The sequence below is a fragment of the Sciurus vulgaris genome (assembly GCF_902686455.1).
Source record: "Sciurus vulgaris genome assembly, chromosome: 2".
In the NCBI taxonomy this organism is placed as follows: Eukaryota; Metazoa; Chordata; class Mammalia; order Rodentia; family Sciuridae; genus Sciurus; species Sciurus vulgaris.
Window position 1 is genome coordinate 11,258,331 of NC_136462.1, and position 21,466 is coordinate 11,279,796.

The window sequence follows — 21,466 nt, forward strand, 5'->3', positions numbered from 1 at the left end:
CTCTGAAGGCTGGTGGTGAGTCCACCTGCTGGCCTGCGTGGAGATACAGACTGAAACTAGTTAGACGTGCAAGGCTCATGCCGTGCCTGTGTTTAAAGATGAAGCAAAGGGACTTGACTCAAAGAGGCTTTCGGAGGAAGGCAGTCTGGGTTTTGGTGGAAACATTTAATGCCTTCGAACCCTCACTTCCTTCGTAATCCTGTGTGAGGATAAAATAAACGTTAGGCCAGGCCCCGGCGTAGGCTTGCAGAGTAACAGATGCCCGGCTTGTATTCTCTTTTCCCCTCTTCTCCCTGTCCTTTGGAAAATGTCTTGTAAATAACGATGTGCCAGTTTGCAAATAGTGTTACGCATTTTCTGTGGAGAGATTCAGTAATACAGAAAAGTACTAAAATAAATACCTAAGTCCTACACCATTGCCAACATTTTGGAATTTCTTTGTCTTTGATTTTAGAAAAAAGTTTTTGAAGTATCTTCTCTATTGTGATATTGACAACCTGTTTCTGATCTTAAAGATATACTTCTCAGCCATGTGAGATTGTGGTAGATTGCGGACCATTTATTGACAGAAGTGGGCTTTATGAAAGACTGCTGATGGAATTAGAGGAAGCACTTAATTTTATCAATGACTGTAATATATCTGTACATTCAAAAGAAAGAGATTCTACTTTAATTTCTAAACAGGTAAGCAAATACAAAGTAAAGCATAATGAAAAAAACTTGTTTATTTTTAATATTGAGATGAAAATATGCATCTTAGAAACGAGAGGCTCTTTTCTATATATTTTAGTTTAAAGCCTTGGACATGTATCATTAAACATATCATATTGGATTGAAGGTTGAGTTTTCCTGACAGATATTTACTTATTTACTTTCTGTGGTACTGAGAATTGAACCCAGGGCCTACACATGCTGGGCAAGTGTTCTACTGCTGAGCCACATCCCCAGCCCTTTTTACTTTATATTGATACAGTCTTTCAAAAAGGCAGGGTGTTGCTAGGTTGTCCAGGCTGGTCTCGAACTCCATCCTCCTGCCTTAACCTTTAGAGAAGCTGGGATTACAGGCTTGCACCTCTGCACCTGGCCAGATATGTATATTTTTAAGCTTGGACCTTCCGGATTTAAGGAGACAAGTTAGGTTCCAAATTATGGTTATTTAAGTGTAAGGAGTAAGTTGGGTTTTATTTTGTTTTTGTTCCGGTAAGTTAGTTCCTACTCCAACCCTTGAACATAGGACTTCTTCTATTTCTAGGTGTATGTACCTGGACATGAGCCTGTCACCCTGAGTGCTGGGTACTGCACCTTGCAAGAGAGCCTTTAGGGAGGTGGTCTTAAGTTGGGCTTCACATGGTGGCACGAGTATCCCACCCTCTTAGCATATTAGTCATGCAAGTCATGCCCCCCAACACCTGCTGGGTTAAACTAGATGCAGTCCCCAGAATTGAGCTTTGAGTTTGACGAGCCCTCTGGTGATCCTGATGCATCGAAGCTTGAAGACCACTGTCCTAGAGTTGGCACCGTTTTGCATTTAGTACTGTGTTGAATGTGGGTTGTAATTTCTCATGTGTCGATATTTTTCTTGGTACTGGAGATTGAATCCAGAGGTGCTCTACCACTGTGCCGTACTCCTAGTCCTTTTTATTTTTTCTTGGGTGACTAGATTTCCCAGGTTGGCCTTGAACTTGTGATCCTCCTGCACAGCCTCTTGAGTAGCCAGAATTATAGGCGTGGCATGTTCCACTGTGCAGATATCCAGATGTTTTTTATTCTTTGAATTCTTGCTTAGTCTATCTTCAACCCAGTGTGTCTTGTGCTTGGTGTGTAGAACTGGCAGTTCCTGTGTGATAGCCTAGTTGTAACAACTCTGAGCTAGAATTGTGAGGCGTGGCACCCTGGGCAGTTTCCACGATCTGAATCTAGATTTAGCTGGGATTTTAAAGATAAGGAACTCTGCAGTTGTGCAATTGTGGTGGTATTTTCAATGAAGTAATGCCAGAGAACAGTTGTATAGTGAGTTCAGAATAGTCTCACCTTTACAACCTGAGGTGCTGGGCTATCAGCTAGCAAAAATTCACCCATAATCTTACTGTTACATATTCATTGTAGTGAAATATTTATATAAGACCAAGGAATGTTGTACATAGATAAAGTTCAAGGAAAATTGTTTTGCTACTTCTTGAAGGGCAAAAGTTGCTGAAGTAAAAATTGCTCTGTTACATAGTTCTTTGCATAACTTGGCAAGAAATAAATGACTGTTGTTGTCCTAACTAACACACAGACCTAAAGTGAAGGTTTTCTAGGTTTCATTAACTTGGTTCAATTGCATCTTTTCTCTTTGTTATTTTTTTCTGGGAAAAAAGAAAAAGAGGTGGTTCTAGGCATAGGCACATGAAATAGCAGACCACTGGTCTTCTTAACCACCTGAATTAGAGGGCTAGCCTCAGTGTTTGTATTGGTGGGGTAAATGGATTTTGAAGAGCTTTCAGAGGGCAATTTAGGTCCCATTTAAACCCTAGGTAACAGTGCTGCATGGTAGCGTTTGCTCTCCTCTTTTTCTTCTTTCTTCTTTCTTCTTTCTGATAGATTCTGTCAGACTGTCGTGCAGTGTTGGTGGTTCTGGGACCCTGGTGTGCAGATAAAGTAGCTGGCATGATGGTGAGGGAACTTCAGAAATACATCAAACATGAGCAAGAGGAGCTGCACAGGAAGTTCCTCCTGTTCACAGACACTTTCCTGAGGAAAATCCACGCCCTGTGTGAAGAGCACTTCTCGCCCGCCTCGCTTGACCTGAGGTTCGTGACTCCTAAAGTCATAAAGCTGCTCGAAATCCTGCGCAAGTATAAGCCCTACGAGCGGCAGCAGTTTGAAAGTGTCGAGTGGTACAACAACAGGAACCAGGACGATTATGTGTCTTGGAGTGACTCCGAGGATGAGGACGAGGACGAGGAAATCGGAGAAAAAGAGAAGCCAGAGACGAATTTTCCTTCTCCCTTTACCAACATTTTATGCGGAATTATTTTCGTGGAAAGAAGGTACACAGCAGTCGTCCTCAACAGGTGAGCCTCCCAGGTTGGCGTTCCGGGTGGAGTGGAGCACCTTTCCCCTGGAGAGGCCGCAGCTGAAGGGGCTCAAGGCCAGCCGACTGGTGGCCCAGTGACCCTGTCAGCCCCATCGTTGTTCATCGTCACACTGCGCTGGTGTTGCACAGGAGATGTCTGTAAACACAGTTGCTCTCTAATTTTAACATGACTGAGATTTTTGTCTTGAAGGATGTTAATCTGTTCTGACTTAAAATAGAGAAATACAAAAATTAAGTAATATTTAAGTAGAGTATTCCTTGTTTTGTATTTGTGAGATTCAGTTCAGATATTTATTAACCTTTAATTAAATATTAGGCATGTGTTAAGCATTTCACATCAAGCTTTCTCCTTCAAATAATCTTAGGATAAGTTTTATCTGGGTGCTGTGGCTTTTTTTTTATGTGAACTTTTTTCCTTAGTGTGATATGTTGAAAAAACTTGTCAGCCTTGTGCCTGTTTTCTGGCATACAGCCCTTTAAAATCTTCACAGTGATACCTAAGTCTCTTTTATATACTAATGATGTGATTTATGGCTGCCAGCCCCTTAATAGCTTTAGCATGGGGCGGTCACTGGAAAAACTGGCAAGATTAGAGGGTTGGGACTTTTTAGTCCCACCTGCAACCTACGGGGAGGGAGAGGGACTGAACCTGAGTTGGTCACCAACAGCCAGTGATTTAATCAGTCAATGCCCTGTAATGAAGCCTCCATAAAAACCCAAGGGACAAGGTCTTGAGAGCTTCAGGAGAGCTGGAGCGCGGGGGTGCCTGGAGGGGGCTTGCCCGGAGCCCTTCCCCTGAGCTTCATCCTGTGCTTCTCCTGTCAGTGTCCTTTGTATTAAACCAGTGAACCAGGGCGTTCCTAACTTCTCGGGATCACTGTATCAAATCTAGAAACCATCTGCGGTAAAACCACCAGGGGCTTTGGTTGGCATCTGAAGTTCTAAGAGTAGACTTGGGGACCAGGTAGACAGTGTCAGAATTAAATTAAATTAGAGGACACCCCACTGGTGTCTGCTGCTGCAGAATTGCTTGCTTGCTTGCTTGATGGGGGAAAGTCTCCTCCCCTTTTGAGGTCACAGGAGTCTTCTGGGTTGACTGCTGGAGCTGAGGCAAGACTTTTCCCAGCATGCTAGGTGACGGGTTCCTGCCTTCCAGGATGCACTGGGAAAGCTTGAGAGCTGGACTTGCAGTATGATTTGGAGTGTAAACTACACATTGACATTTTCTGAATGAGAAGAGAATAGTGTTAGGAAGAGTCCTGAGAATATCAGCAAAGGCGACAGCGAGCCTATATTTAGGTTGTGGATTCCAACTCCTTCCCCCTCTTCAGTAAAGGTTAGTTTTTCCTGAATGTAGAGCAGCCAAAGAACTATGATTAAATTTGTGTCAAATGATCACTTAACATATGGTCCTTTTGGTTTGTGGATAGATATTCAATTATTTTCTACCAAAAAAGTGTCCTTATTTTGTACTTAAGACAATCAACTTTTCTGTGCGATCTATTAATTGACTAGAGTTGCTCTCTAAGAGCCTTTTCTGCAATGGTGATCTCTGAGGAAAAATTAAGCTTTGTTTCCTGAGGTAATTTGGGTTTTTTTTTTTAACTGCTTCTGAATGTTTGGGGGTTTTAAATTTTTTTGAGTGACGAGAAATTGGACTCGAGGGTAGTCGTCTGGCAGTTTTTAGTCTGGTGATTTTCATAGTCAATTGAGCCTGAACTTTCTGATGAATATGGAATAAAATAACTTTAGGTACTGAATTACTTTAAATCAGAAGTTTAAGGTTGGAAAGGGACCTCATTGACTATCTAATCCAACCCACTTATTTTTATAAAAAAGAGAAAGTGCCCCAGGAGGAAAAGTGATTTGCTTGACATTAAATTGCTAGTCAGTGGCAGGACGATTCTAGATGCCTAATATCCCAACTCCTAGTTTCCATTTCTTTGTATAATCGTCATGCCCCTGGGCCTCACAGCCCTGGAAACCAGTGCTTCACAGTGGGAAGATGGCCAGGAGACCTGCGCAGGACTGGCTGGGGATTATTTCTCAGAATGGGAAAAAGGCATTTCTAGGGTCATTTTCTGGGGCTTGGAAAGAAGAACGATGGGAGCTTATTTTCCTTCCCCCATTCCTATACGGTCCCCTACAGCTGCCTCGTGGGGGCATCGATCTCATGTTATTTTCATGCAGAGCTTTGCCAGTTTTCATTGCAGGAATATTAGCCTGGAAAGGTTTATCCAGAATCAATCAGTTACTTCCTATTGACTTTAAGGATCAGATTAATTGTGATCAGCTTTCATAAAATGCGACTGGAATCTAGTGTTATAGGATGAATCAAGAGCAGTCTGAGGTTGACTTTATGGGCAACTAATTAAATGTACAATAGAAGTCTTGTTCCAGTAAGCTTTTTAATAAGCTTAGAAAAACTTCCTGAAATCCAGATTCTTTCCTCCATCAGTTTAATGGGAGGAAACCCTCCTTCAGTGGCCGGTTTCATGGGAGTGTAAGCGCTTGCAGCGGACATCTAGGTTTCTATGCTGATGTGAAGCGCACTCCCAGCTCCTGTGTGGTGTAGGTACGTGCTCAGCCTCGTGTGTATGGCCTTCCTTTTACCTTCTATTGGGTTTTATAGGTTACTTTCATGTATACCGAATTTTTTTTTCACAGCACACCATGAGGGAACCATTTTACAGATCAAGAAACCAAGACTCAGTTTGTGATCCTGCCAAAATTAACAGATACCCAGTGACAGAAAATGGCTCTGGGTCGGTCACCAGGTGGTGTCTTCTTTGTCCTGTGATTTACTAGTATCGTGAGGTTTGGCATTTGTCTCTGCCCCTCCATGCTTTTTTCCTAATGACTTTTTGTTTTGGAATAGTTTTAGATTTATGGAAAAGTTGGAAAGGTAGTGCAAATTGTTCCCATATTCATACCCAGACTTAGTTTCTCCCATTGTTAGCACGTCACCATTTGTCACAACTGAGAAAACTAACATGGCGCCTTAGTCCTTACCACACATCAGACTGTGTTCTACGCCCATCCTCTTTTTAATCCCAGGTATCCTATTGCATTACTGTCACATCTCCTCAGTCTCCTCTGCTCTGCTAGCAGGTTCCCTGTCTTTCCTTGTTTTTGACGGCCTGGCCAGTCTTGGGGAGTGCTGCTCAAGCATTTCATAGAGTTCCCCTCCATTTGGGGTGTCTGATGTATTTTTGGATTCTTGGATTCTGAAGAACCCTACAGAGGTGCCTTCTGGCCACATCATACCCGGGACTGGTGGCGTTTGAGTGAGGCAGCATTGCTGATGTTAAGTTGGCCACTTGGTAGTGATGGTGTGTGCCAGTCTCACCTTCTCTCCATGCCTCAGAAGCAGGTCTCCAAGGCCAGCTCACCTGGGGGGGCATGTTTCAGTGGAACGGTGTTTGGAATTCTATTATCGCCTCTCGTTTTATTGATCATATTTACCAGATCATGTATTTTTTATCAGTACGGACCCACGTTTCTTTCAGGCCTCAGGTGATAATCCAGTACTGTTATCTATTTTGCTGCACACGCTCCTTCAGCTTTACCATTGCAAGTACTTTGAGTTCCTGTGTTCCTTTGACGTGTATGTATCCTTCTGTGTTTTTGACTATTTCCTTGTTTGGTAGCAGGATGCTTCATTACCCTTTTTACCTTAATAGGGGTTTAAAGGTTACTTTCAAATGTGGGTGTGTTTTTTAAATATAAAAATACAAGGCTCTTGTTGTTTCCCAGCCATTTTGCCAAAGGAACTATGCCATTTTACTTCTGCCTGCCTATGGATGTATATTTTATGAAATTTATTTAACTTTTATACTAGTAATACTTACCTTCTTTGTTCGTTTGTTAAAACAAAGGCAGTGTATATGAAAATGCCGTTACATCCCTGTCACACAGTAATACTACAGTCTTCAAGTTCTTTATGGACACACTTGGGGATACGGCAGCAGTATGATGTTCTGTGGCTGTCAGTGAGAGGGATGGTTGTTTTGGTTTGGTTTGGATTTTGTTAAGATTATAAAGAAATGTATTTGGTTTCCTCACTGACAAGAAAATATAAGAAGTAAGGGAGTCTTTTAGTGATATTGTTGATAACGTGCTTCAAGTACATGGTAGAAATTTCAGGGTTTTTTTTTGAAAAATTTTCTTTTACAGTTGTCTGCACTGTATGTTTAGTCAAATCACAATTTTTAAGTAATACACTAGTTTTTGTTTACATATTTTCTGGTTTTGGCCATACTATCTCTAGTCTAATGGGAGGTGTTGTGTAGAAATACAGCAAGGTCTTCCTTTTGCCCAGAGTTGCAGAGAGAGGTCAAGAGTAAACGTGGACACTCTTAGAAGCAGTTTGATGGTGCTTTTATATCTGCTAAATATAATAAAGTAGGCATTTTACTTTTAATGTTTTTTAAGTTTTCTTTTCTTTTTTTTTTTTTTTTTCTTTTTTGTACTGGGGATTGAACCCAGAGGCTCTTAACCATGGAGCCACATCTCCAGCCCTTTTTTATATTTTATTTAAAGACAGCACCTCATTAAGTTGCTTAGGGCCTCACTAAGTGGCTGAGGCTGGCTTTGAACATGCCATCCTCCTGCTTCAGCCTTCTGAGATGCTGGGATTACAGGAGTGTACCACCGTGCCCAGCAAGTTTTATTTTATTAATAGTGCGTTTTTACAGAATTTTTCAAAAACATTCTCTGGATTGGAGAATTTTCTTTGTTTGTTTGTTTTTGAGGTGCTGGGGATTTGAACCCAGGGCCTTGTGCTTGAGAGGCAAACACTCAACCAACTGAGCTATACCCCCAGCCCTGGATTGGAGAATTTTCTGAAACCTGATTCTTCATTCAGCGAGAAGCACCCAGAGCACTGGAGAACAGTATAGTTGATCAAGCAGCATGTTTGTGGAGTAATTCATATAAACTCAGTTGAAAATTCAAACACAATTTTCTCTGGCCCAGTCCACGATGACCTACCTACCTTTCCTTCCTTCCTTCTTTTCTTTCTTTCTCTCTTTCTCTCTTCTCTTCTCTTTTGTTTTCTTTTCTTTGGTCCGAGGGATTCACCCAGGGCCATTTACCACTGAGCCACGTGCCCAACCCTTTTTATTTCTTGTTTTGAGTCAGGGAACTTGCAGTCAGCCTGCCTCAACCTCCCCATTACAGGGATTTAAGGCGCGCGCCACTGCACCCAGCACCGCGAAGCCTCTAGGCAGTCTGTTAGTCTCTGGAAACTCCCAGAGGACTGTGCACGCTTTATCTTGGGACATGGTTGGCCCTCCCTTAAATCCTTCCGGTAGAGAGATCCTTTTCTGGATGTCATCAGCGTAGGTGTGGCGTTTGAGCACTGCTTCCAAGATGTCCTCGTCGCTGTGTGTGCTGCCTCTTCTGTTCCCTGCAGTACTGTGCGGGTGTCATTAAGGAGAGAAGCATTATGTTAACGTTGCCACGTTTCAGATGATTTAATTCTGCCCGATTGATAAATTTGGCCAAATACATTCTTTGCTTAATTAAGAGTAACTGGAATGCATTTTTTAAAACCTTTACTGCATTCAAATTGATGCTATTTCTATAAAGTAAAATTTGGAAGTACATGTTATTTCTAAGATAATTTATTTCAATTTTTAGACTCTTGGGCATGCTATTTGCATATAATTCTTTTTGTTCTCTTTTACTGGCATCATATATTTATCATAATAAAATAATTTAAGAACCTTGGAACATGATAAAAAAGTTTCAGGTTCTGGACATTTTAAGCCCTTAGACTGTGGACCAGACTCCTGAGCCTCCCCCATACACAAGTGTTCTGCTGACTGGGGACAGGAGATATTCTAGATGGCCACTCAGTTTCTTCCAGCTCTTTGAAAATTAACCTGTTTCATATATTTAAAAACAAAACAAAACAAAAAAGCTCTGACTTAAAAATGCAATTTTCTATTAAGAATTTATACTATGTATGACTTCAGAGGATCCATATGGAATCACTTATGTCAGGTGTGGAACCATTTATCCTGTGTGCTGAGTTTTCGAATGTGGGTATTTCCAAAATAGCTGTAATGGCAGCACTAACTGTTAACCTTTGGTGCCCATGTAATACAATCCTGTCCTGTAGCTCTTTCCATGTCTTAGCCAGAAGGCAGCTCTTGGTTACTGGTATTCCAGTTTAATACAGAGGAGCAAGCAGGAAGGGGACTGCAGTTCAGGGGTCTCTGTCATGACAGGGGGTGGGTACTCCATGGCATTGCTGTGCTAATGTCCATTCCCCTGCTGTACCAGCGCTGGTCAGCAACCTGGGGATCAGAAGGTGTCGAAATGACCAAGCATTTCTGACCCAGGAGCTCTGCTTCCAGAGACATAGGGTGCTGGGGAAGATGAAAAGAAGCAACTGTTCTTTTCCACATGTGACTGGAACTCTTTTGCCACATGGAGAGGGGCCTGAGCCCCTCCGCTTGGTGTCAGGCTCTGCAGTCCTTGTTCTGTGTGTGCACTGCCACAGAGGAAAGAGCTCGGCGCCTGCCGAAGCCCGTTGTGTGACAGTGTGTCTTTCCTGAGAAGTCCAGTTCTGAAACAAAGGTTGCAAGGATCTGTGTTTCTCTCTAACTAGTCTGGTCCTACTCTGGGCCAAGTTCCTGTTATATCATCACCACCAATCAAAAGTTGGAGGTAGCTCCCGCATTTCATTTGTCAGCAGAAATCAGCCTCATGTACAGCATTGTAAGTACTTGGTCCACAGATGCATGTGTTGAACTGTGGGTAGGGAAAAACAAAGCAACAATACCTTTTTGTTTGGTATGTTGGCAAAAAATACTATACATGTATTTCTAGTTTAAAGGAGACCTTAAAAACAAAAGTTTAAATGTTTTTCCCTCAGCAGTGTTTAACTTCCAAATGTGTATAATTTTCTTAGATTGATAAAGGAAGCTGGCAAACAAGACCCAGAGCTGGCTTATATCAGCAGCAACTTTATAACTGGACATGGCATCGGAAAGAATCAGCCTCGTAACAAACAGATGGAAGCAGAGTTCAGAAAGCAGGAAGAGGTAACTTAAATCAACATAACTGTACAATAGCAATTTTCAGAACATGGTACAGACAGACTTTGCCTTAGTAACTCCCTTTCTTCATGGTTCTCAGCAATTTCTTTTTCTTTTGTAATAGAGGACACTTGTTTAACTCTGGAACCGCTGTCCTGTGAGGTGCTCTATGGTGGTATATATGTTCATAGAATAGCCATCTGATAAATCAATTTAGTGTCTTAATTGTTGTCAGCCAGTTCATTTTCCTTTATTGAATTGATGTCACAGCTATAGCTCAGAAAATCGAAGCCGGGGTAGCCATAACTCCCAGAGGCTCTGTACAGCTATGAAGCAACACCTGAAATCTTTTCCTAAAATATGTTTGTTTTTCTCTCTCTCTCTGTCTCTCTCTCTCTCTCATTCCATTTAAAGTCCTGCCTTGGTTGAATACTTCAAAAAATAGCACTGTATTTTGTAGATTTTTGATTAAAATTTGTGCTTTTAAAGGTTTTGTATAGAAGACAATTATAAAGATGTTGAAAGCTAATACAGTATTCAGGCTTACAAAAAAAAAAAAAAAAGACCTTTTATTTAACTTAAATTTAGCAGACTCACAGTTGTTAAAGGCATTTTCATTAGAGCTTTTTGATAGTATTCTGGGCTCAGGGAGTCCAGAACCAAATAGATCTGACTATCTGAGAACCAACTATGTTACTATTTAACTTACCCTGGACTAGGGAGTGATAAAATTTTAAATCTCACGTGAGAAAGCTTTCATTTTGTTAATCAATTCTGACTTTTTAAACTGAAAATTTCCCAACATGCCAAAAGATAAGAAATGCTCTGCTTGTAATTTTTAATTTTAAGTGAATCAGGGATTTCAGTGATAAGAGTTTTGGTATTGGGAGAGCTATTAGCTGTGGTCTCACAGATAGGAAATATCATCATGCAGAATCCGAATAGCCACAGGACTCTAGAAGTGGTTTCATCTGTTCACTTAGTTGGTTAGACCTACTTGACATTAAAGAAGTCAGCCCCTTCAACCTGAAGGCTTGCTGTGATTTGTGACATGGGTACATCTCTTAAAGTAGAAAGGCATTTTGATTGTCTGGGCACTTTCAGTTGAAAACTCCTGTCATTGAAGTTTTTGTATCCATGTGGCCCTGCATATGGGCTTCTGTGATGCTCTTATCTTACTTAGGCTGACCTTAGAGATGTAGCATGCCCAGGGTGTAAGTCAGAAATGACTATTGGTAATTATTGTTATCATATTATTTCCTTTAGAAAATTTATTAGAATTGCTTTTCTTGGTGGATTTTTTTCAGGTACTTAGAAAATTTCGGGCACATGAGACAAACCTGCTTATTGCAACGAGTATTGTAGAAGAGGGTGTTGATATTCCAAAATGCAACTTGGTGGTTCGTTTTGATTTGCCCACAGAGTATCGATCCTATGTTCAATCTAAAGGAAGAGCAAGGGCACCGATCTCTAATTACATTATGTTAGCAGATACAGACAAAAGAAAAAGTTTTGAAGAAGACCTGAAAACCTACAAAGCTATTGAAAAGGTAAGGTCTAAAAGTTAATGTGGTATCTTCTAGATAAAAACAGCATATCCACAAAGAATAGTCTGAACAAGGGGTTGCAGTATATATACTACAAGGAATTTTAGAATAATTATAAAGACCCAGCAGTATCTTGTGAGGTGTTTGGAAATTGCCAATAAAATAGCAATGAAAATGGTCCTGGTCCTGGGGATTATGGGTAAGGAAGTGGGGAGGGTCCTGTAGGTGAGGACGGGGTAGTGACTGCTGATTGAGTAGTGGAGGGGGGCAAGGAAAGCATAGGCACTCCTGCAACACTGGTGGTCACGTGTGTTGTGTGTGTGGAGACCATGTCCTGTGTGGCGCATGTCTCCACGTGATCAGAGCTGGGAGGGATTCAGCGGGAGCAGCTCTCTTTAGCAGGTGACCTGTGAATGTTGCAGTATGCTCAGGAGAGACGGATGTGTCCCGTCAGCAGAGCTTTGTAGGAACTGAGGCGGGCAACTAGCATACGTCAGAGAAGTCATTTGCTCTTAACCTTGGTTGTTTTTAAATGTTCAGATTTTGAGAAATAAATGTTCCAAGTCTGTCGATGCTGGTGAGGCTGACGTTGATCCTGTTGTGGATGACGATGATGTTTTCCCACCATATGTGTTGAGGCCTGATGATGGGGGCCCCCGAGTAACAATCAACACGGCCATTGGGCACATCAATAGGTACGGAATCAGATTACATGTGGAAACCTTTGAGTAATGCAAGACTTGAGTCTAAACCTGTTAAGTATTATTTTCATTTTTATTTTTTTACATTTTGAAATCATCAGTCTTCAATTATGACCTGCAGTATTTTGATAACAGAAAAGTTGCTTTTTTTCATGCAAAAGCAGGATTGTAATAAATACATAGTAGTTATTGATTAGGTTGACATGGTAACATGCTGCTTTTAATTAGGTTTAATGTAATTTTATTAGGCTTGATTTTTTTCTAAATCTTAAGATTTATTGTTTTGTACTATAAATGTTGACTTCCATCAGCTAGTGAATGAGATTATTAATCAATTTATATTTTTGAATGTTCTAATATATATTGTTCTGAGCTGATACCATCTCTAATTAAGAAAGACAGATATGTACCTAGATTATATATCACGGCAAATTTTTATTCAGAGGCAAAATAAATTTTGATGTCAAAAATTCAGATTTGACCAGTAGGAACCCTTCAGACTAGCTCCTCTGTCTTTAACCATGTCACCATTGCCCTTGAATGCGTCCTTCTTTTCTGGGACAAGATGTTTTAGTCTCAATTGGAATAGATTCCTGCCCCAGGAATACTGCCCTGATACTGTGGCTGTTTTGCCAAGGACCTTGGTTCCTTTTAGTGGAGAATGAGTTGTGTTTAGAAACCAAGATCTGGACCATAGGTGTGTTCATTGACACTAGGGTGTTACTGTCGCCAGACTTTTTCGTGGACAGAGCTAGAAAGTTTCTTTGCCTGTTGACATTATGTACACATATATGTGTGTGTTTGAATACATATGTACATCGCCATTTATTTCTATATCTGACTACCCTTCAGGGGCCCTGATCTCTAGGTTCTGTCCTCTCGTGGCTGCTCTACATTCCAGCACCTCCTTAATGGGGCCTCGCTTCCTGCCCTGCCCCATTGCTTTTCTTATTGTGATGCTGCTCTTGAGTCATTCTATCTGTGCATCTTTTTTTGATGCCTTCCTTACACAAGCCCCAATAGTTGCTGGCAAATGTAAGATTACCAAGGAGCAAACACTGGCAATATGTTCTGTTCACAGATTCAGAAGAATGCTTTGTGTGCTGTGCAAAATGGTCACGAACTAGACACATGTGGCTATTTAAATTCAAGGTTCAGTTTGAATTAAAGTAAGAGTAAAAATGTTCCCAGCTGGGTATGGTAGTGCATGCCTGTAATCCCAGTGACTCAGGAGGCTGAGGCAGGAGGATCACAAGTTCAAGGCCAGGCTCAGCAACTTGATGAGCCCCTAATCAACTTCGTGAGAGACCTCCCCCCAACCCCTGTCTCAAAATAAAAAAGAACTAGGTGATGTGACTCAGTGGTTAAGCACTCCTGGGTTCAAGTCCTGGTAAACCACCCCCCTCCAATATAGTTCCCTAGTTGCACACATGAATTTCAAGTTCTCAGTTCTGTCTTACTGAAAGTATAGTGAAGTACATACTCCATGTGGAAATGCCAATCCAGTGGATGAGCAGAGGGATGTAAGAAATCAAAACAGTTGTGAATATCGGTACCAGTTTTTCTATTTCTCATTTGTATATTCAGCTTCAGAATTTCTTTTTGTTCACAGATACTGTGCTAGATTACCAAGTGATCCTTTTACTCATCTAGCTCCCAAATGTCGAACTCGAGAGTTGCCTGATGGTACATTTTATTCAACTCTTTACCTGCCAATCAACTCACCTCTTCGAGCCTCCATTGTTGTAAGTTAGAAAAATAAATGATTGTGCCTTTTAAAGTATGTCATTAATGGATTTTTTTTTTCCCTAGCTTCTCTAAAACATGCAAGTTACCGACTTGGCTTTAAAGTCTACTTTGAAAAATAGACTGAACAGTTCTCTTTTTCAGTCAGTTACATATTCAGGTTTTGAATAGACTACAGTGTCCGGAATCTTAGAATTACACTAGAAGACCTCTGCAGTTCCCGCCTCCCCGCAAGTCTCTGTCAGCATTTTTGACTAAATCATTCCGTTGTGACCTTGAGACCCACAGTGACACAAAATTCATTACACATAGTTGGACTACTCTAGTTATCTTGTTGGCTACTCAGAAATCTGCCTTTTGTAAAACTTGTCCTTTCCTTGGTCCCAGCATTGATTTGCAGATCTTGCAAGATGCCAGATTTATATTGCACCTAGAACGCTGCTGAGTACTGCTGATCTATTTCCCAGTGCATCTTTATCTTCTAAATTAGTGAAAATTAGGTACTATAAAATTCTTACTGAAATTTATCAAATTAGGACTTATGTTTTTTAAGGGCAGAGTTTTTAAAGATGAATATTTCGTATATGGAGATTAGGATATTTTAAAACTTGGTAGTATCTTTAAAAATGAAGAACTTTGTTCTAGTAAATTGATCTTTAAAGATGCCGGGGCAGAGATTTCATAGTGTTTCATGTGCTGGTGATAATACAGCTACAGGCATATGCAACAGAAAAGTTTTTTGTTATTTCTAGGGCCCACCAATGAGCTGCGTACGATTGGCTGAAAGAGTTGTAGCTCTCATTTGCTGTGAAAAACTGCACAAAATCGGTAAGTAAACACGTTGAAAAACATGTAAATAAAAATAAATTATAAACATTGTTAAAAAAAAAAAAAAAAGGTACATCAGGACTTGGCAAGTTTCTGAGGAGTTTGCAGAGCTGTGAACTTGGTGCTCTTGGTGTGCTTTTGTGAGTGTAAGTGCAGATTTAACTGGAAAACCTGCCACGTTGTGGGAGCTCTTCCACAGCCCAGCTGCAAACAAATGCCATTTATTTGCTTCCTTTTCTGACCCTCCTTAAATACATAAAGGTCTTCTGGTAACTGGGACCATGAATCCTGAGTGTGTGTGCAGCGTGTTGGTCTCTTACGTGGTCTTTGCGGTGTTGAGGGTGATTCTTTTGTTTTGAGTGGGCAGACTTGTTCTCCATGGCCTTTTAGAAGTGATGGGTGCTGTTTTCCTTTTCAGATTTTTTTTCCCCTAGTGGTGAGCATTGAACCCAGGGCCTTTTGCAGGTTAGGTGAGCCCCCACCACTGAGCTACAGTCCCAGCCTTAGATGTTTTTAGTTTTGAGACTTAGAATTTGCAATCCTGCTCATACTGAGTCTGTGAATGTCCAGGTAGACAGCCTGAAGTTTCACTCTGCTTGCTGTGAGCTTGTTAAAGGCAGAGGTGCTTCAGTTTTCATTGCTCTTTCACGGTCTTCCTCGTACAGTACTGTTTTATTTACTCACCAATTAGGCAAAATCTGAGTTGTTTATATAAACTCCTTTTTTAATTTCTTAGGTGAACTGGATGAACATTTGATGCCAGTTGGAAAAGAAACTGTTAAATATGAAGAAGAGCTTGATTTACATGATGAAGAAGAGACCAGTGTTCCAGGAAGACCAGGCTCCACTAAACGAAGGCAGTGCTACCCAAAAGCAGTTAGTATCGGTCAGAACTGAATGAAGATCTGGCCTTTCTGACTTGATTTCAAGTTGTATCAATCTAAATTCCTCCATGTGGTTGTTTCTCCAGTCTTGTAATTTGGCCCACTCAGTGGATCACAGCTCATTTCTCCAATTCCTGATTTCTCTCAGATTAGCTTGTCTCACTTGAGATGTCTGTTTCACTCATTTTGTGAGATTCTTTTTTCCTTAAGAGGGTTCTTGGACTCCTTAATCAGATTCCACCCAGGATGAGTTCATTTTGTTTAGAGACAGTTCGATTCTGCCCCATGGTCTGAGTCTTGCCCAGCTTACCATTGGCCCTGAGATGAGGTCTGTGTGATGAGTGGGCAGGGGACAGGCGCACAGGACTGGGTGGCGGGGAAGGTGGGAGCAGGGGGCTCTGTAGGAGTGCTGATGTTGCCACTGGGGTCGGAAGAGGTGGCTTCTGTAAATGTTGCCTGTCTGTGACATCTGGCAGAGTCACATGAGAAAGAAAACCTCTGAGTCTGACTTCTGCTAAAGTACTTATTTTTAAAATACTTATATTTTCGTGTCATAAGAACTTCAAACAAAAGCAAAATTTTGCTGTATACTTTTCATCTTAGCCTAAATGCATGGTTCTTTTGCTTTTACAGTTTTTACTGAATTTTATTTTAAAAAAATTAGTACCCAGCTAATAAACACTTCCGAGATTCACAGTCATAATGGTTTTTCAAAAATCGTAAGTTTTATCTACTTTTGTGATGCTTTCTTTCCTCATGCTGCGTTTTCCTATTGGACTAGTTTACTATGATAGATCCGGAGGACGAGTGTTCTGGGAAGTGCAGTACTGCACTGTGAACTGTCTAGCAGATTTCTGCTGTCCTTGTCCATCATTTGTACCTTTTAACTACAGATAACAGTGGTTTGTCATTGCCTCTGAAACTGCACGACCCTAGTCTGAAAGGTGTATTCATATTGAAACCTTAGAAACAATTGAGGTAATTTAATTATGGCTCACTCACATAATGAGATGGCTATTAAAAATGATTGTGGTGATTCACTGACAGATATTCTCATGTCTTAACTGGGGATAAAATCAGATTATTTTACACACATACGTTGTGTGATTTCTTTTGTATTGAAAAATATGAGTGTGTGTATATTTACATACATTTGTGCATAGAAAAAGGTTTAAGGACTTGTATATCAAAATGTTACTGAAGGTTGTTCTTTTAAAAAATACAGTTGATCTAATGTAGTACATTAGTGGTATACTGCGGTGATTTTTTTTTTGTAGTATGCTGATTTTATCATATTTTTTTATTTTGTAGTGATTCTTGATTCCTCCTTCCTCTCTCCCTCTCTCCTTCCTTGTACGTGTTACTGGAATGGAACTCAGGGTCTCACACAAGAACAGCAAGCACACTACCACTGAACTGCATCCCAACCTTAATAGTGCTAAGGATTTTCTTTTCTTGCCAACATCTAGAATAGAGGCTGTTTATGCTTGTACATGATATTCAATTTTTCTTTCCAACTCTAGATTCCAGAGTGTTTGAGGGATAGTTACCCCAAACCCGAGCAGCCCTGTTACCTATATGTGATAGGAATGGTCTTAACTACTCCTTTACCTGATGAACTTAACTTCAGAAGGCGGAAGCTCTATCCCCCCGAAGATACCACACGATGCTTTGGGATACTGACAGCCAAGCCCATACCTCAGGTAGACCCTCCATCATGTCTTCTGTTGAAATATCCTAGATTTTGCTTTTAAAAAAACAAATAGGAAAGGGAAAACTAGTAGTAGGTGTCTTTGTTGATTCAGCATGTTTGACATTTAAAGACTGGGGTATCAGTAAAGGCTGAAGCATCTCCCCTGCTGAGGGAAGGCATCGTTTTCTCCTGAAGTTAGCTGGAATGGGATGAAGACTTCCTGACCTTGAGGAGTGCTTTTGTTTCCTTTTTGCTAAGATTCCACACTTCCCTGTGTACACACGCTCTGGAGAGGTCACCATATCCATTGAGTTGAAGAAGTCTGGATTCACGTTGTCTCTACAGATGCTTGAATTGATTACAAGACTTCACCAGTATATATTCTCACATATTCTTCGGCTTGAAAAACCTGCACTAGAATTTAAACCTACAGACGCTGATTCAGCATACTGTGTTCTACCTCTTAATGTTGGTAAGAAGGGCACTGACTTTGAAGTGTAGCTACAAAATGAAAGTTTTGCTTATAGTTGGCTATTCAGATATACTACAAAAATCTCTTATTTTGATAACTCTACATTAGATGCATGTCAGTGCCCAGCTCAAGTAAGAATCTTATCTGTATTATATTTTAATAAGCTTAAGAGTCTTTTTCCTTTCCTAAGTTAATGACTCCAGCACTTTGGACATTGATTTTAAATTCATGGAAGATATTGAGAAATCTGAAGCTCGCATAGGCATTCCCAGCACAAAATATTCAAAAGAAACTCCCTTTGTCTTTAAATTAGAAGATTACCAAGATGCAGTCATCATTCCAAGGTAGGTGTAGGTGTGTAAGCGGGAGGGAGAACAGCCGTGATACTTCTTGACCTTCGCAGCAGGAGCTGATGCACCTTCTTGGGGGAAGGGGCCGTTTTCTCTGGGTTACTTGCTTTACAGAAACCAAAACACTGTTAGTGAAGAGATTTCATTTATGAGGGTCAGAGAATCCAAATAATGTAGACTGTCTTTCTTCCTAAAGCCTCTAGCCTTTTAATCCTAAAGTCTTATAGAATTTGATCACAAATGATAGTTTTGCTTCTTGAAATTTATACAAAGAATAATGTTATGTAAGCTCAGTAAAGATAAGTCAGAACACTTATTTTGTAACAATTTAAGGAATGAACTTTGGGGACAATAAAATTAAATACAGGCACTTTTCAAAGAATTAAAGTACTTGCCTGTAATTTAATCTTTTGATTTTTTTTGGTAGCTGAAATCTGTGTTTTAAATGTCAGTTATCATCAGTCTATCACTGTCATGGGTAAAATAGTAAATCATTTTATCTCATGGTTAGCATTAGTGATATCCAAGTGGTCATTAACCTGGGCATGGTGGTACACACCTGGAATCCCAGTGACTCATGAGGCTGAGGAAAGGATTGCAAGTTCTAGTCTAACCTCAACAACTTAGTGAGACCCTGTCTTCAAATAAAAGGAAAATTAGAACTCAGTCCCCAGTACGCAAACAAAAAACCAGTATTCATTAGTTGTTTTGGATATTGTAAGTTTTCTCTTTTGTTTATATTGATGAAATAGATACTCAGATGCCATTTATCATTCACATGTTATCAAAGTATAGATATTAAAAACAAAAATAATAAAACAGGAGAGAACAGAGTTTTCACTTGATTAAAAATAGAGTTTTTATTGTTTTCACATTCACTTGAAATACATCCTTTGGAGTTGATGTTTTCATTTCTTTTTAACCATTTGAATTCTTAATCATAATTTGTGTTTCTATATTGAAACAGTTGTGTCTTGACAATGGTTGAGTTAAACAGAAAAATCATTGCTTTTCTTTTTTAGATACCGCAATTTTGATCAACCTCATCGATTTTACGTAGCTGATGTGTACACTGATCTTACCCCACTCAGTAAATTTCCTTCTCCTGAGTATGAAACTTTTGCAGAATATTATAAAACAAAGTATAACCTTGACCTGACCAATCTCAACCAGCCACTGCTGGATGTGGACCACACATCTTCCAGGTAAGAGCCCACAGTGACGTTAGATCGCTCCAGAGGCTTTCTTCTTGGAGGTCAGGTCCCCCGGCAGAGGTTCCCTGTACCCCTGGCCTACCCGTCAACTCTGAAGTCAGGAGACCTGGGGAGTTTAGGAGTTTGTGGTTAAGTGAACCCTGCAGGTGATTTGTGAGCACACTGGAGTTGGAAAACCACCATGAGAGCAGACTTATTTTTGCTGGTTTGACAGACTGTTTTGAAATTTTTATAGACTTAATCTTCTGACACCTCGACATTTGAATCAGAAGGGGAAAGCTCTTCCTCTCAGCAGTGCTGAGAAGAGGAAAGCCAAGTGGGAGAGCCTGCAGAATAAACAGGTACTGGGTGGGGGTTGGTATAGCCCCCTGTGTTTGAAGATGAGTTTCAGTTTACATTATCAAGTTCACTGAGTGATTGCAGATTTGGGGGAAGTCACCTAACCTTAGATTGTGTTTTGTTCTAATCAGTATTATATAGAGAATTTTATTTGAATGCTCTCTTCAGTAAGGATTGAGTGTTCTGCTTTTATCATTAGTCCATCCATGTTGTATCACACAATCATCCTCATGAATCTTAGGCTAAATCCCATTTACACTTACAGGATTATTTAGAAAATACATTTGAAATTAGTTTTTATTAGCATTTGTAATTTTCATCTTTAGCCATTAGTGAAATTGGTCTTTACTTTAAAAACCGTGTGTGTGTGTCTGTGTGTGTGTGCTTCCTTGCTTTATATTTATCCACCTTTCTCCTTGCTTCAAAGATACTGGTTCCAGAACTCTGTGCTATACATCCAATTCCAGCATCTCTGTGGAGAAAAGCAGTTTGTCTCCCCAGTATACTTTACCGCCTTCACTGCCTTTTGACTGCAGAGGAGCTAAGAGCCCAGACAGCCAGTGATGCTGGCGTGGGAGTCAGATCGCTTCCTGCGGATTTTAGGTAGGTAGGCCTGCACTGGTGGCCAGGAAGAGCACGGGTCCTGAAGTCCTCTTTGCAAGAGAATGGAATTAAGTTAAAAACTTAATTTCATATAAAATATTTCATTAAAAAGTAAAGGCAAGACATGGGCATCTAATACATTAAAAATACTCTGTTGGCCTCCTAAGTGACAATTGGCATGTTGGGCTATCGAGCCCTCTGCTCTTACCAAGTTACAGAGGGAGTCCAGCCCCTGAAGCAGAGATGGCCCCTCGTCCTTCAGTGCTGACATGGAAGTGAGTGAAAACAGCACTTTAGGACTGCTTCGTCTTTGGAAAAAAAAACAAAAACCAGTATATTAAAAAGCAGTTGCCTCAGTGTATTCTTTCTGTTCATAATTTTCTTCCCATTAATAGTCTCTACACTCTAAGGAAATTTTTGGTTTAACCATTCGGATTAATTCTGGTTGTCAGGTAGACAACCCAGATGATTCTCGGGATTGAAAGAACTTTAAAAATATAACATTAACAATCAGAGCCCTATTGATTGAGTACCTGCTACAGTGTTAAGTACACATTTAAATGAGGTAGGCTGTTTTATTAGCTCATTTAATTCTTAGGGCAGTCCTGTAGTTCTGTGAGGTAGGAATTGTGAGCTGCATTTCCAGGTGCAGAAGCCGAGGCATGGAGTCGTGTAAGTTGCTCACCTGGTGAACCAGAGGGCCTGGTTTCCACCTACACAGTGTGTGGCTCCAGGTCCTGCAGGCCACCTTCAGGCTGTGCTGTGTGCGTCCGCCATTGCACTATGCTTGAGTGGGGAGGAGCAGCAGCGTGAAACCCATCCCACTCTGAAATTGACCTTGAGCAGAGTTTCGACTAATGTTGATTTCTAGCTTGGAAACTAGTTTCTCTCTAAAAGTGAGGAGAATTGTTATTTTTTTCTTTATTATTTTTTAAAATTCAAATTGCTGTCTCCTATCCTA

General features: G+C 40.5%; 1 protein-coding gene across 15 annotated transcripts in view; it reads left to right on the forward strand.

Annotated features, from left to right (window-relative positions):
- The window catches only part of DICER1 (dicer 1, ribonuclease III), a 67,877-nt gene that overhangs the window by 33,943 nt on the left and 12,468 nt on the right, over positions 1 to 21,466 (forward strand). For 14 of the 15 annotated variants that reach the window (XM_079126555.1, XM_079126566.1, XM_079126557.1 and 11 more), the window contains 14 exons: positions 516 to 684; positions 2,584 to 3,056; positions 10,002 to 10,134; positions 11,436 to 11,678; positions 12,216 to 12,370; positions 13,989 to 14,121; positions 14,875 to 14,950; positions 15,687 to 15,826; positions 17,358 to 17,537; positions 17,786 to 17,999; positions 18,190 to 18,343; positions 19,372 to 19,554; positions 19,799 to 19,904; positions 20,330 to 20,505. In XM_079126555.1, coding sequence (XP_078982681.1) covers positions 516 to 684; positions 2,584 to 3,056; positions 10,002 to 10,134; positions 11,436 to 11,678; positions 12,216 to 12,370; positions 13,989 to 14,121; positions 14,875 to 14,950; positions 15,687 to 15,826; positions 17,358 to 17,537; positions 17,786 to 17,999; positions 18,190 to 18,343; positions 19,372 to 19,554; positions 19,799 to 19,904; positions 20,330 to 20,505 — 2,535 coding nt within the window. Of the gene's footprint in view, positions 1 to 515; positions 685 to 2,583; positions 3,057 to 10,001; positions 10,135 to 11,435; positions 11,679 to 12,215; positions 12,371 to 13,988; positions 14,122 to 14,874; positions 14,951 to 15,686; positions 15,827 to 17,357; positions 17,538 to 17,785; positions 18,000 to 18,189; positions 18,344 to 19,371; positions 19,555 to 19,798; positions 19,905 to 20,329; positions 20,506 to 21,466 lie in introns of those variants that run through there. The other variant, XM_079126559.1, reaches the window with a different exon arrangement.